Source organism: Cervus elaphus, chromosome 33 (genome assembly GCF_910594005.1).
Source record: "Cervus elaphus chromosome 33, mCerEla1.1, whole genome shotgun sequence".
Classification (NCBI taxonomy): Eukaryota; Metazoa; Chordata; class Mammalia; order Artiodactyla; family Cervidae; genus Cervus; species Cervus elaphus.
The window spans coordinates 26653310-26668289 of NC_057847.1; the positions used below are offsets into that span (position 1 = coordinate 26653310).

The 14980-nt window shown below is 42.8% G+C and overlaps 1 protein-coding gene across 5 annotated transcripts in view; it reads right to left on the reverse strand.

Annotated features, from left to right (window-relative positions):
* Window positions 1-466: 466 nt before the first annotated feature.
* CDCA7 (cell division cycle associated 7) overlaps window positions 467-14980 on the reverse strand; it is a 36907-nt gene continuing 22393 nt past the window's right edge. The window contains exons 1-11 of one of the 5 annotated variants that reach the window (XM_043894741.1): window positions 13499-13778; window positions 12753-12848; window positions 10215-10340; window positions 9559-9795; window positions 6607-6843; window positions 6227-6304; window positions 5036-5239; window positions 4326-4463; window positions 3481-3630; window positions 2950-3086; window positions 467-1802 (exon numbers count right to left, since the gene is read on the reverse strand). In XM_043894741.1, the coding sequence (XP_043750676.1) occupies window positions 1772-1802; window positions 2950-3086; window positions 3481-3630; window positions 4326-4463; window positions 5036-5239; window positions 6227-6304; window positions 6607-6843; window positions 9559-9795; window positions 10215-10340; window positions 12753-12848; window positions 13499-13555 (1491 nt within the window). In that variant the 5' untranslated portion in view covers window positions 13556-13778 and the 3' untranslated portion in view covers window positions 467-1771. Of the gene's footprint in view, window positions 1803-2949; window positions 3087-3480; window positions 3631-4325; window positions 4464-5035; window positions 5240-6226; window positions 6305-6606; window positions 6844-9558; window positions 9796-10214; window positions 10341-12752; window positions 12849-13498; window positions 13779-14980 lie in introns of those variants that run through there. The other 4 variants (XM_043894742.1, XM_043894745.1, XM_043894743.1 and 1 more) reach the window with 4 other exon arrangements.

The following is a 14980-nucleotide window of genomic DNA, read 5'->3' on the forward strand; positions in this document are numbered from 1 at the left end:
CTCGGCATGGCCCCCAAAATTTTAATTTTTTAAATTAAAAAATAAAATGGGATATGAGAACTTTTGAACCATGTTTTTTCTGTCTTTTGATTCTCTCAGTCCTAAAACATGCCTCAAGGTACAGGGAGTCTAAAATAAATATCCAGGTATTGTGAAATTGCTGTTGGTTCTTGTGTTGGCAAATGGCCAAGGGAAAGAAAACAACATTGTAAAACGTCATGGGTCCCTACTTTCTATCTGTCAATGTAGCCATCTTAGCCGATTCTAATTCACAGCTATTAATCATACTTGATTCATAGCTATTAGTCACATCACCAAATCAGGCCCTGTTCAAAAGAGCTAGCCCTTGGTCATCAGAAACTTAAGCCAAAATCGGGGAGGTGGGTCCTGAAAAGGCAGAAACGGTCTTTTGTTTAAATAGCAAAGAAACATTAGGACTCGGTGCAGTAAGATTGAGTATCAAAGATTTTAAAAAAGTAGACAAAACAAAATGTTTTATTATTAAAATACAAAAACTTTGTATAAAAGCATAACAGATCAAAAGCTCTATTTACATTTATTGATTCAAGGTCCAATTATGCACCAAATACTGAACTGAACCAGCACAGCTACAGGCTGCAGATGCAAAGCAAAATGAACACACACACACTTTGACTCTACCTCTACAGAGATTTGATTCATGCCAAAACAGGGCAAGGGAGAGACAACACACAACTCTGCCCAGAAACTAAACTGGCAGAGATGGCAAGTTCGCAAACTGTTAAAAGTCACCCTCCTCCAAAAAAGGCACTTCTCAGTTATAAAAGTGCTTCAAACCTGAACATGAATCCTCTATGCCTGGCTTGTAATTTCTTCAAGAAAGCAAAAACTGCAAAGGATTGTAGCTGAGTTTACGTATCAAATTTCCATGCAAAATAACCAAGAATTTATTTGAAACACCTTATGTTATGAGCTGAAATAAACTTGGCAAATTCAATTATCCTGAGGTTTGATTCCATGAATTCAGAGGCTGGCCTACTCCTGAAGCCTCCCCATCTCAATTTCCTAGGATGGCTTTTCTACAATGATTTCAAGCTTAGTACTCTCCTCGAACCTTCATATTGTGACCAGTGGGCCGGATGCACGTGGCAGAGGAAATCAGCAGCAACTAAGTCTCAACTGTGACAACTTGAATCACAAGCAAAATACACGAAATATTCTCCTCAGAAGCCTCCAAAGTCATATACTCCACTTGCCAACAATCACCTAATTTTTCCACATGGTCTAATGACTTTTGTGCCTTGATTCTGCTAAAAATGTTAACAAACACTACATCAGACCCAATGTTTACAAGTGAGCAAGTTACAGGGATAGTCTCTGAAACTGGGTAGAGGTAGTTAATACTACCACTGTTTTTCTAAGTGCTTGGTTTTATGTGTGGATTCCAGGGCTATTTCAACGCCAATTAAATCCAACATGCTTTCATGAAACTGTAGTTTAAAAAGGATTCCGAATCTAAATGATGGAGGAGAATCACTGGAAGTAGGAGGACAGCACGGGGCGAGGGTGGGCAGAAAAGCAAAGGAGACACTGCAAGAGGGCAGAGGACAGCTGGCACTACACTTCCGGGATGCCCGGACACACGTGCGCATTTAATGACAACAACTTGATCTGCCTATACGGCAGACTGAGCCTCAGAATTCTTAACCCGGGTTTCAATCACATGACAAAACTGGAAACTTTAACAAGGAAGAGTTGCGAAGTGGAAGGCAGGTAGAGGATCTTCCAATTATTATCCTTGCATTTCAAACTCCTGTTTTAGACTGAAAGAGAAGAGGGAACATGTCAGGATATGGTTTTTGGCCTAAGAATTCTCTTATGAAAACTCTTAATTTCAAAGGATACATGCATCCCAATGTTCACAGAAGCACTATTTACAATAGCCAAGACACAGGAACAACCTAAGTGTCCCCTGACAGATGAACGGATAAAGAAAATGTGGTGCATATATACAGTGAAATACTACTCAGTCATTAAAAAAAAAAAAAAGAATGAAATAATGCAATTTGGATGGACCAGTTGGATAGACCTAGAGATTATCATACTAAATTAGACAAAAACAAGTATCATATGACATCACTTATATGTGGAATCAAAAATATGACACAAATAAAAACTTATTGATAAAAAAGAAACAGACTCACAAATCTAGAAAACAAACATGGTTACTAGAGGGGAAGGGAGTTGAGGGGAGGATAAATCAGAAGTTTGGGATTAGCAGTTACAAACTACTATATATAAAATAAATAACCAACAAGGTCCACTGTATAGCACAGCAAACTATAGTCAATAGTTGTAATAAACTGTAATGGAAAAAATATAAAAAAGAATATATTAACATGTAACTGAATCACTTTGCTGTATACATGAAACTAAAACAACGTTGTAAATTAACCATACTTCTATTTTTAAAGTTAAAAAAATACTAATATCTTCTGAGAGCCTAATTCACTCCTTTAAAAATGTTTCTATTGAGTTATAACACGCATCTTAAGTGCACAGCTTAAATTTTACACACGAGGGCCCACAAGGGTCACCACCACCCAGAAGAAGGTTTGCAAGGCTCCCTGACGCCCCACGTGCCCCTCCTGCTTTCCATGTGATTGCTATCCTGACTTCCACCTTCTCTTTATAAAGATAACAAAAATGAATAGGGGCGGGGTGTTTGGGAGAGAACAGACACATGTCTATGTACGGCTTAGTCCCTTCACTGTTCACCTAACACAACCACAACGCTGTTAATCAGCTATACCCCAATACAAAATACAGTTTAAAGTTTGAGGGAAAAAAAATATGAATAGTGCTTAAAAAAAAGTTTTTCAGATAACTTGAAAAAAAAAAATGAATGTAAGAAAAAAAAAAAAAGCCAAATTAAGATTGGGGTGCAGAAGAGAGAAAAACCAGCCCTACCTTTTCAAGTAAGCATGCACGTTCCCAAAGCCGTGGTACTTGGCTAAGTACACGAGCACCCCAGTCGCACACCGCCCATCTCGCTGCCGACAGAAGCTGCAGTTACAGATCCCGCGACATGGTGGGCAGTGCCAGTTCTGAAGGAGAAGCGTGAGAAGGCACCATTAAGTCAAACCTTACCACCCCTTACTTATCTACTCTTGTTTAACCTCTAAGGTGGGTGTCATCAATTGCATTCAGATCTTCTTTATTACTATTAAAAAAACAAAAACATAATGTGGTTAATGCATCACGTTCCTGTGGGAAATCCCGCAGAAAAGTCACACAACCACTTCAAATAGGAGGACTAGAGAACAGACTTCCCCTGAATGGCCAGGTCCCGAGCACTCTGCAAGTGCTCACAGCTATGCAGTACTGACACTATGAATTCATCTGCCTTTCAACACCAAGAGCTCAATCTCTTTCTGCCCCTATCAGCTCAAGGAACAGCTGACCTTGGAGCCTACAGGACCACCTATTCAAGGCACTTACTGGGTCTAGCAGAGCATCCCTGACTTCTTCACCATAACGGTTTCGAAGGCAGGGACCACAGAATTGGCCTCGAACGCCCCAGCACTCTGGGTTTCTGCAGTTTGTCTTGGTATCGAGAGTTTTCTGGCGGCACTGATGACAAGTTGACCCCTGCAAATAAGAAGAAAAACATAAACACTACTCTTTGTAGAAAAAATCTTAAAAGAATGCCATTCTCTGGGAATCCCCTGGCAGCCTGGTGGTTAGGATTTTGCTTTTACTGCCGAGGACAAGCCTCACAAGCAAGAAAAAAAAAGAAAGATAAATTTGACTACAAAAAAAAAAATTAAAAGAAAAAAAAAAGAATGTCCTTTTTTGTGGGCATTCTGATCTTTTCTCTTTGAATCCTACCTCACATCTATACACACACGTATATACCAGGCCATGAAAAGTATTGAGCAGGGTGATTCCATTCAACTGGCAGATGCAACAGTTAATGTTTTCAAAACTACCTCAAGAAGAGATCTTACGCAAAAGAAAGCTTGCCCAAATCTTGTTTGTCTTTAGCACACCACCACATCCTCAGCACCTATCTATGTAGGCACATGTTAACAGTTACTTATGTTGAATGAAATGAATTTCTAAATTGTGAAAAGATTTAATGCTACTGAAGATTTACCTAAGCAACTACTACTAATGCAAACCTACTAACCAGGCTAAATCCCAAGGATGCTACAAAATTCTCTTTTCTTACATGAACAAAATACCCACCCATGCACACATTCCACATGCTAAGACCATTAGAACATGAGCAAAATGTCTCTCACAGACGGGGACATCTACAGACATTATTTAGAGGTTCTGACCAGTGAACGGTTATAGATCTTCTCTCGGGAGTTGTTGCAGATGTTCTCCAACTCTTCTTCCGTGATTTCATCCACCGGGCGAACCACATGAGGAAGGGTCATGGGTCCGGGGCGACGACTTCGGGGCATGTCATCTTCCTGCATAACGAGAAGCAAGGAACAGAGTCCTTCCTGGCTCGCTTTCCCCAGCTCTGACTCTTAGATCCTCGCTTTGTCACTCCTTCACAGAGAACTCAACCTGGAAATCGTTCTTGGAACTTACGGAGAAAGGGGCTTTATTTACAAAGGATCACAGAACAACATCATTGAAACAACTCCTACAATGAAGAAGAGCCCAAGAAAACTTTTTAATTCTCTTGCCTGCTACCAAGAGCCATCAAAACAAGTTGATGTAACCTTAACCATTGTGGACGGTTTGAGAAGGCCATTTAATACAGATCCTTAGGGACTTCCCTGGTGGTCCAGTGGCTGAGACTCCACGTTCCCAATGCAGGTGTCCCAGGTTCAATCCCTGGTCAGGGAACTAGATCCCACATGCTGCAACTCGGAGTTTGCATGCCACAGCCAAATTAATTAAATTTTTTTTTTAAGTTAAAAATATATATGGATCACTGGTGTTGAGGTTGTGTATGCTCCCATCCTGTGTCCATGATCCCTGGACCCACAGAAGATGACAAACAGAAGAGCAGGCACAAAAGCAGAGAACTCACATTCATGTAACCGACCATGGGCTTCCTCTTCCTCACCAACATGTACTTGTCCTCCTCTTCGTCCTCCTCCTCCTCCTCTGTGGGCAGGGCCCTGAGTGACCCAAGGACCCGGGACCTGGACCTGGTGAGCGGACGAGCTCTCCGCTCAGGGTTTCTCCTGCAGGCGACACCTGGAAACGTGCGCCTCCTGGGTGTCTTTGGACGCTGAAGAAAACACAGAAGACGGATCCACTTACTCCAAATGCCAAGTGGCAGCTTCTCCTGAGACAGGTTTTCCCGTAAGTAAAAGGAATGCTCCACCTGCCATTTTCCTTCGTCCTTTCTGTAATGCATGGGAAATGAGCCCAGAAATAACATAGCCATTGACATTCAGCTTCTCTAACACCAAGCCCAGTTTCTCTTAAACTCAGGGATGACCTATTTATTCTTGACTTGATAAAGATGTAAGAAAAAAATCTAGTTTTCTAAAAAAAACCTTTTCTACAATATCTCTTAAGCTCTGAAACATACTCACTGCCCAAGAGAGAAATATATGTATGGTTTTCCGTGTTCTGTTCTTGCTCAGGCAGAGGTGGGAAAGGAAGTCTTTTTTTTTTGTCCCAGAGCCGATTGGCCAGATCCCGAGTAGCACAGGCTTAGCTCCTCAGAATATAATCACATATATTAGGCCATGACTGGGTTAAGAAATTGTTTTTTCTTTCTTTCTCATTCTCAGATTTTAAAAAGATTGATTACCATGCCAAGTAGAAATGTTCCAAAGGGCTGGAGTTACAGAAAAAAACAACTGTCAATTTTTCTTCCCTATTCCTGAGGGGCTTAGTTTATTTTAAGGGTGGGAGGGAGAGAAATAACCAATCAAAAGGCATTTGAGGAACTACTCTGACAGTTCAGTGCTTAAGACTCCATGTTTCCACTGCAGGAAGTGTGGGTTCAATCCCTTGTGGGAGAACTAGGATCTCACATGACACGCAGCACAGCCAAAAAAAAAAAAAAAAGAGGGGTGATCTGAGCCCTGTAGGTGCTTGGCACCTGGCCTGGGGTGCAAGGAAGAGGTCCCAGAGATCTTTTAGAAGACTTTCTCTATCACCTCTGTCTATAAAATCACACAAAATAACAATATCGAACTTTAAACTATCACAACACCTCAGACCTAGCCCAAACACCATTCCACGAACAAATATTTGTACTTACCGAATTGGGGCCCGGCAGGGAACGCCTCCCGGGGAAGGAGCCAGGGAAGCTTTCTAATTCTGACATTAGTTTTGCAAGCTAGAAAGGGAGGAAATTAAACAGAAATTATTGGTTTACAGTAACTGCTGTAAGCAAGCAAATTCTAGAAATCACAGCGGCACGACTCACAGTTTGTTTCCCCTGTACATTTCCCAAAACTTTCACAGATTGAAAAAAAGAAAAGTTAGAAAAGGGAAAGAAATACATGCTAAAGCATATGTGACGACGTTCTCAGAGCTACGTGGAAAATAGTTCTTAGGACACGGACATAAGCAACAAGTGGCTTAGAGAAATGCTGGGAAGAGTCATCAGTTTTGACACCTTCAAAGTCAGATACCTACCATTGCTTTGTTTTGCTTTATATTTAAAGCCCTTTTCTCCAAGAAATTCATGCCACTTTCATCTTCCGAGTCAGAATTGGAGTCGGTCACAGAATTCTCCGGGGGCTCAGGGGGCACGGCTCTTTTGCTGGCTGCTCCCCTGGTGCGTCGTGTGGGAAACTTCATGGCCACGCGGAGGGGTCCAGACCGTGTGCCCTGACTGCGGGTCCGACAGCCCTCACGGTCCGCCTGCAGCCTCTGGTCAATCGGAACAAGTGGGGCATTAATGACTTGCTGACGGTCACACAGTCTGCAAGAGTGTGACGACACAATGCCTTTGGAACAGAAGATACTTGCAAATACATTTGCATTGAACACTTTCATTGTCAAGTTTAACTGACGGCTCTGAGCAACAAAATCAGGAATTACTAACAAACACAACAACCGAGGGCCGATTAACTCAGGAGCTCTCCTGGGACACTCCGTAATAAGCCACAGTCACAGTCCCTAGGACAGTGGTTTGCAGTCATTTTTTAAACTATGAAAAATCCCGGCTTCTTTTTTCACTTCCTTAAAAAATAGAATATGTATTTTAAAAGAATTCCCCTAGGGACAAATATATGTTCTCTCATAAACATGATTTCCATACTTATGGTAGTATTAAACTATATTAAAGATGTCTCAATGCTCTAATTTACTTTTTTAAAAACTGTAGCAAAATATACACAACATAAAATCTGCCCCTTTAATCATTTGTTTTAATTTTTATTGGAGTATAGTTAATTTATAGTGTTGTTAATTACTCTTCAACCATTCTTAAGTGTCCAGTTGAGTGACATTAAATACATTCAGCGTTTTGCAACTATCACCACCATCCATCTCCAGAAATTTTTCATCTTCATAAACTAAAACTCTATACTCATTAAACAATTACTCCCCATTCACCTCCCCTGGAACTCCTGGCAAGCATCATTCTACTTTCTGTCTCTATGAATCTGACTACCTCTCTTGAAGTCTCAAGGACAGAGAGCCTGGCAGGCTACAGGCCATGGGGTCACAAGAGTCAGACATGACTTAGCAACTAAACAACATTAACAACAACTCTCTAATCCATTTTGTGTAAGCATAAAATTTTTTAAATTTCAGATTCCAAAAGTTAATGTTTCCATCATTTAAAATGTATTAAAGTTGGCCACCGGGGAAAATCAGAATCATGAGCTATCACTTCCCACCTACTAGCAGAGCCAAATAAACAAGTATGGCAGGGATGTGGAAAAATCAGATCCTGCTAACACTGGGAGGAGTGTAAAATGGGGCAGCCACTTTGGAACAGTCTGACAGTTTCTCAAAAGGTTAAACATAGAGACTATATGACTCAACAATTCTACTCTTTCAGATATATACTCAGGTGTGTATATCCACACAAATACTTGCACATGAATGTTCACAACAGCATCATTCATAACAGCCAAAAGGTGCCAACAACTGAAACATCCATCAACTGATGAACAGATAAACAAAACATGATATAGTCTGAATATTTATAGCTGAGTACTATTCAGCAATAAAAAGATACGAAGTAATGGCACATGAAAGAACCTCGAAAACATATTGCTAAGTGAAAGAAGCCAGTCACAAAAGACCACATATTGTTTGGTTCCATTTATATGAAATGCCTGGAATAGGCAAACCTAGGAGAGAAAATAGACTGGTGTTTGCCAAGAACTGAGGGTGTTGGGAAAGGATGCAAAGTGACTGCTGATGGGAACAGGGTTTCTTTTGGGGGTGATGAAAACATTCTGAAATTGATTGTGGTGATTGTTGAAAACAAACAAAAAAGAGAACAGTAAAAAATACCACCCATAAAGTCCCAAAATGGAAGACCCATTTTTTTTAACATTTCAACAACCTCACTGCTTTTTATAACTTTGATGTTATTTTTAGTGTGCGGATTGAGAGAACATAAAAAGACAAAAAAAACTTTTACACATTCTTAAGCCTTTTAATCGATTGGCATTTTCTCAGTCGCAACAAACAGCATCTACAAAGAACTGAAACACTGCCCAGAAATGATTCAGGCTATAGACAATGTTTGACTCATACCCAGATTCGCAGAGCAATGCTGCCAATAACTCCAATATGCACTGATTCAGATCAACATCACGTCTTAAGAGAAAATATTATACTATCATGAAGTTAGGTCATGATAAAACACTCCCTAGCCAGATGTTCTCACTTATGTCAGAGCCGCGCAACTGTGGTCCCAGGCAGTGGACCCGTGGCAGACCACAATGAGCAGGAAAGCATGCACCTGAAACACATTTCCTTTGTCGAGAAAGTGTTGCTAAGAAGAAAACATGTGCAGAAGTAAACAGCATGCTCAGATAAGAGTGGAACTGAGGCGCATCCTTGGCAGCAGTGTCCTGAGCAGGACAACAGAGGTTAAAGGTAAGACAGCAGGCATGAGAAAAGCCAAAGAAGGAGCAACAGTGGAAGCAGGCAGGGCCCTAATTGTCATTACCTGCACTCAGCTCCTGCATGAGTTATCACAGGCTTTCCAGATGCAGGTATAGATCCACTATGGGAATCAACATTTACTGAAGGCCTACTCTATGTCAGGCCCTGGGCTGGGCACTTAAAATGTGACTAGAGCTCATCTTGAGGACATACCTGCTTCCTCTGATTGGGCTTGATTTCTGTGGCCACAGAAATCTGCACACTGGCCAATCGTTTCTTACAAGTTTCTAAGATTTTCAGAGACTACAAAAATCCTCAAACCTTACTATTAGAAATGTATCAGCAAAAAACTGCTTTAAGACATGAAGAAGATACTCTTAAAACTTTCTTAAAAGATCAACAAAACATTCTGGCATGACTAAAATGAAAATCATAAGGAAAAAAGATTTTTAAGCAAGTATGTCATGCCTCTAAATACATCTTGTTGCTTGATATTGGTGAAATTCTCAAACTCACCATTCCATCCTGTATCTCACTCTCTGAGAAACCGCAAAACGATTCATCATCAGAGTCGGCATGAAAAATACTGGCCAGTTCGTTAGTGACATCTGGCCTTGGTTTCTGTAAAAATCCACAATGGTCTAACACATCTTGCACCTCACTTTCTGAAAAGCCGCAGAAAGATTCATTATCAGAGTCCTCATAAAAAACATTTGCCAGTTCTTCACTGATATCTGACCTGAATTTAGGTTTCTGTAAAATAAATAAATAAATGTGGTTGTGCATTTTTTTTTCCTTTTTCAAGAACCAATTTTCCGTAAACCGTGCAGAGAGCAAATCACATTTACAAGTGCACTACAAGAGAACAGCTTTTGTTACAAAGAAAAATGGTTCAGAGGTTTACAAATGATTTCTGAGTTGTTATGGCAAATCATCAGGCATGTTAGGTTAGGCGACATTTCAAAAGGATAGAATAAGTAGCTAATCTACCTCCAACAATTACTACCTAGAACCACAGCAAAAAGTGAAATGAAATTACAGTGCATACTGTATTTTCGTAACAGCTGTATAGAAATGTAGGCAAAAAGCAAGCAGTTTTAATCACGCACAAAGCATTTGGGGCATTTTGAGCACTGCAGACTCCATTCTGTTTATTCTCAGGCAGCACTTACTGTGTTTGCAAAATTATCAGAAGCAAAGCTGTCACAACTGTCATCAGAGGATGACGGGGTTTCCATGGAAATCAACTTCACATATCTGAATTTCTTGAAGTTCTTCTTTGCTCTGCAATCCTTTTGCTGCAAACGGAAATGGCGATACTATTAAATGGGATGCTTGCTGCAGAATCTAAAGGTATCATTTTTGAGTTGAGTGGATTCAAAAAGCGCAGAGGAGGTATGTCCATTTCTTATACCCTACAAAGAAAAAGGAGGGGTTGCAATTGCTACAAAATTTTCCAAAATCAGGTAAAATCCTAAAGAGAGATCCCTTTGCGGGAACATTAGTATCAATTTATTCAAATACCTGTGGAACTACCCTTTAACCCACCTTAAAAACTCCCAAACTCTTAACATTATACTGAGCTCCCAAGGCATTAAATGCTAACCTGCTAAAATCTGCCCTTAAAAAAAAAAAAATTAGACTGTACTTCAAAATTACAAAATGGTAGAGTGATTTCTTTCCCTCAGCCAAAATCAAGCTAATGAGGTCTTTCTAAGTAAGCTTTGGTCTGTACTGGGATGCTAATTTCTCAAACCAGGAAACCTGGGCAGCACCTCTATTTCAAGATGGCAGACTTTCAAACAGGCCTTGTGCCAATCAGGAGGGGAACAGTGATTTCTGCACAAGTCTTTACAAATCAAACATATGAACCCAGTCAACAAATGTACAAGAACCACGTTAAAGGTCAAACAGTCCTCCAAACCCAGGTAGAATGCCCGATTCCACTTCAGGGCACTATTAGGCTGGCCATTCAGCTCTTTCTATAGTTCCACTGCTGCACAAGTCTTAAGTTTTTACAAGTCCTTTTATTAGACACATATGACCTATGGATATGAAAATGTTTCTTTCCTTCATAAACAATGAAAGCCTGGCACCAATCATCAGAATATGCACCTGACATCCACTTCATGTAAAAAAGATAGTAGCTTCTACCATTTCTTCATATTTAATAATAAGAGATTTCTTAAATGTTGCACAGTCACTAAGTCATGTCCAACTCTTTGCAACCCCATCAAATGCAGCACCCCAGGCTTCCCAGTCCTTCACTACCTCCCAGAGTTTGCTCAAACTCATGTCCATTGAGTCAGTGATGCTATCTGCACCCTTCTCCTCCTCTTGCCCTGAATCTTTCCCACCATCAGAGTCTTTTCCAGTGAGTTGGCTCTTTGCACCAAGTGGCCAAAGTACTGGAGCTTCAGTAGCAGTCTTTCAAATGAATATTCATTACTGTTGTATTACTTCCTCTATTTTTGATATCTGAAATATGGCCATGGAATAACAGAAGTGACTCCATACACTGAAAACTTTAAGAAGGCAAGTTCTGCTACATGTCCCACAAAATAATGCCAAGATGTGAGGAGTCGGGGGAATAGAACTTTTTGATCTTCTTTGTACACCTGTTACACATTTCTCTTGCAAATAAAATTATTTTCATGATGGTGGAACCCAACCACCCAGTCAGTGCTTCTCAACAGACTACATTCAATCAATCATCTTAGAAAGTTTTAGTCTTGTCCTTTTAAAAATCATGAAAATGTGATAACAGGTAGAGGTACTACCTACTAAGGAAGTCTCAGAAACTCCCTTCCAGATGAACAAATTAAAAGTACCAGGTAGGTGAAATAAGATTGCCCAAGATCACAGGGCTGGAAGGAGTCTGCAGTCTCCTAAAATAGCTGTGCTCCTCACACTGCTGCAGGAATTACCACCATTTCCGGTGGCTCAGTGGAAAAGAATCCTCCTGCAATGCAGGAGCAGCAGGTGGGGGTTCAATCCCTGGGGCGGAAAGATCTCCTAGAGGAGGGCATGGCAATCCATTCCAGTATTCTTGCCTGGAGAAGCCATGGACAGAGGAGCCTGGTGGACTACAGTCTATAGGGTCGAAGAGTCAGACAGGACTGAAGCGACTTAGCCCTCACGCCTGCAACCATCAATCTACCTGCCTGCAGTCAGAGGCACAAAACTGCCTCAAGAGAGGTATTCTATTGCAAGCTCTCAGGGAAATACTTGCTGGGCGTTAACAAGTCAGCGCATGCGAAGTTAGTTAACAGGCAAATGTATGTTTGGAGGATAAGACAGAAAGAAGCAACACAAATGGTCATGGACTTTCCTGGCAGGTAGGTAATAACAAATACCATTCAACAGTTTTTTTGTGCCAGGCACTAAGCATGCTTTCACACATTCCTTGCAACAAAAGTGGAAACTGAGGCTTAGAGTGGTGAAACAGATTATTCAAGTCCCATGATGGCTCAAATTTGAACCCAGGGATGTCAGATTCCAGGTCCTGCTACATGTAGTTTTCTTCCTCCTGAAAGCCAACGGTCCATTCGGGAAGAGCTATCTCTCAAACTACGCCCCCAACACGCCCTCCCCAACCCACTCCCGGAGAACCCCAGCCCCCTCAGCCCCCTCACGTGGGCCCCTTACCCCTGCTCTTTATTTTAAGCTTGTCACTTTCTTCCTCTTCACCCAACCCCCCACTCTCTAACCTCTCCTGGGGCAGACCCTCCGTTCCGGTTTCCGTTAGAGTAAACAGTAACGTTCCATGTTCCATTCAGGGCTGCGTCCTGTTGCTGCAAGAAAGGCTGGGGGGTGGGGAAGGGAATGGGAAACGAGCAAATGGTCGGCGAACCGATCAGATCATCATTGCACTAATCACCTCCTGTGTAAGTGCCCCTTCAAGTGTGCGCAACCCAAGTTCTACAGAGAGCGGTTTTCAAGACCTTTAAACTCCAAACCCATCAACTCTCAGCAGTTAGATGCGCTTGCCGGCACTGCCAAGGCAAAAACAAGCAGGAAGCTAGCGCAAGGGTCCCCAGTGCGCGCGGGAGGGTGCGTGACTAGACACTCATCCTCCCCGGGCTGCGCGCGGGAAAGGGCCAGGAGGCTGCAGGGCAGCACCCTCCTCCACGTCCCCCTCCACTCCGCGCCCCGCGGGCAGGGCTCAGACCAGCAGACACAATGGGGGACTGGTCCGCCCCTGCTGCTCGCAGCACACGTGTGCCTGGGACGCACGTGGCCTTCAGCTCCCCAGGCTGCCAAGCATCCTGCAAACCTCACAACTCTCTGACCGCCCGCGCGCCGGGTGTCACGCCCGCCGGGCACAGTCTCTAAAATACCCGCAAATGCACAAAATCTGGGGCTTGCTAAACGGGTGCCGCCCAGGACTGCCAACCCTCGATAAGGGCACTCCGCCGGCAGAGTTGGAGGGGGGCGGCCCGCCCCCAGCACCCACCGCGCCCATCCCGCGCCTGAGCTCGTCCAGCCTCACCCGCACGCGGCGAGCGTCCATGCTGGCGGCCGGCGCTGGAGCGGGGAGAGCTGAGCAGCCGCGCGCGCCGCCGTCCCTCCACGTAGGAGCCGGAGCCCTTGCCGCGCGGGCCGGCGAGGGGGTGTGCAGAGCCGGGGCCGGAGGGGCGGGGCGCGGCCGACTTTCCCGCGTTGCGGCGCAGGTCCTGCCAGCTTTGGTAACGGCCCACCCGCCTGAGACCCACTCGGCCCTGAGAAAAAAAGCAGCCCTTCCAGATACGCTAAAGTCCAGTAGTAGTCTTGCAGCCCCCTAAGATCCGCCTTGGAAAAGTAGTGCCTTGGAAGCTCCAGGACCTCCCTCTTTACACAGCTGCACGGTCCCGAGAGAATGGCGCGAAAATGGGTCGTATTGCCCTGGGGACAGCAGCCTAATTTGCATGAATTCTGGGGCTGGGAGGGGAAAGCTGGAAATTGGGGGTAATGGAGAGCGGTGCCGGCCTCCGCACTTAGCACTTTCCCTGAGGCTTGCGGTTTACGTTATTTAAAATAAAAATCAGAGACTGGAGATGAACTCCCAACAGACCAGGCACTGTCCCGCGATATATCTAGCACCTCTTATCTGGTAACACCATTATCTAAAGCAATAAAATGAGCTAAATCCCTTATCTTTCTTTCCAGAAAGCAAGGGAAGTTCTTTTACATAAGACTTGTGATTTTTAAATAAGAAAGGTCTGATGTTAGTTAAGACTTAACTATGGAATAATAAAGTCTAGAGATTATAGAAGAATAGAAGCTAAAGACTGTAATAATGTGATTTGGGGCTCCTTTCTTCTGTCAAAATTTGTAATCACTTAAGTCAGAAAGAACGCGAGAGTTTTCATTGCCCTTTGAATCGAACCTGACATTACGACGGGATCAAGTGTGAAGCTTTAAAACAAATGTTTGCAGAGAGTAGGAAAAAAAGTTGCTTTTAGAAGAAAAAGTTAAATAAATTGGATTGCTTTAAAAGACGCTAATTATAATCTTACATTTTAAAACAAATGCTTGAAATGAAACATCAGTTTTCTCCTTCACAACTTCTCTTGGGAATACTTCTTTGCAGGAAGAGAATGCATGAACATACTGCTTCCTCTCTGGGTGTACTGAAGACAAAAACTTGTGAACAAGCGACACACGAGAATGTGGATTGGAAAAATTGGAGGGGACTTGGTCGGAGTCTTCGAGCCTTTCTAATACACGCCGGCTTCATGGTCACTCTGCCACAGTGCTAGGGACAAAGAACTCCGGGTCTGGAAGGTAGGCGCGCCAGGAGAGGTTGTTGGTCTGTCCTTCGAAATTCCTTGGCAGTAGAGGGCCCTCAATAAATATTTGTTGAGTAAATAAATGACTGCATGAATGGTGAGTGAACTAAAATTGTCCTTACTGCTGTGCCCTTGGAAATGCAATCTTGTGCCACTAAAATTAAACA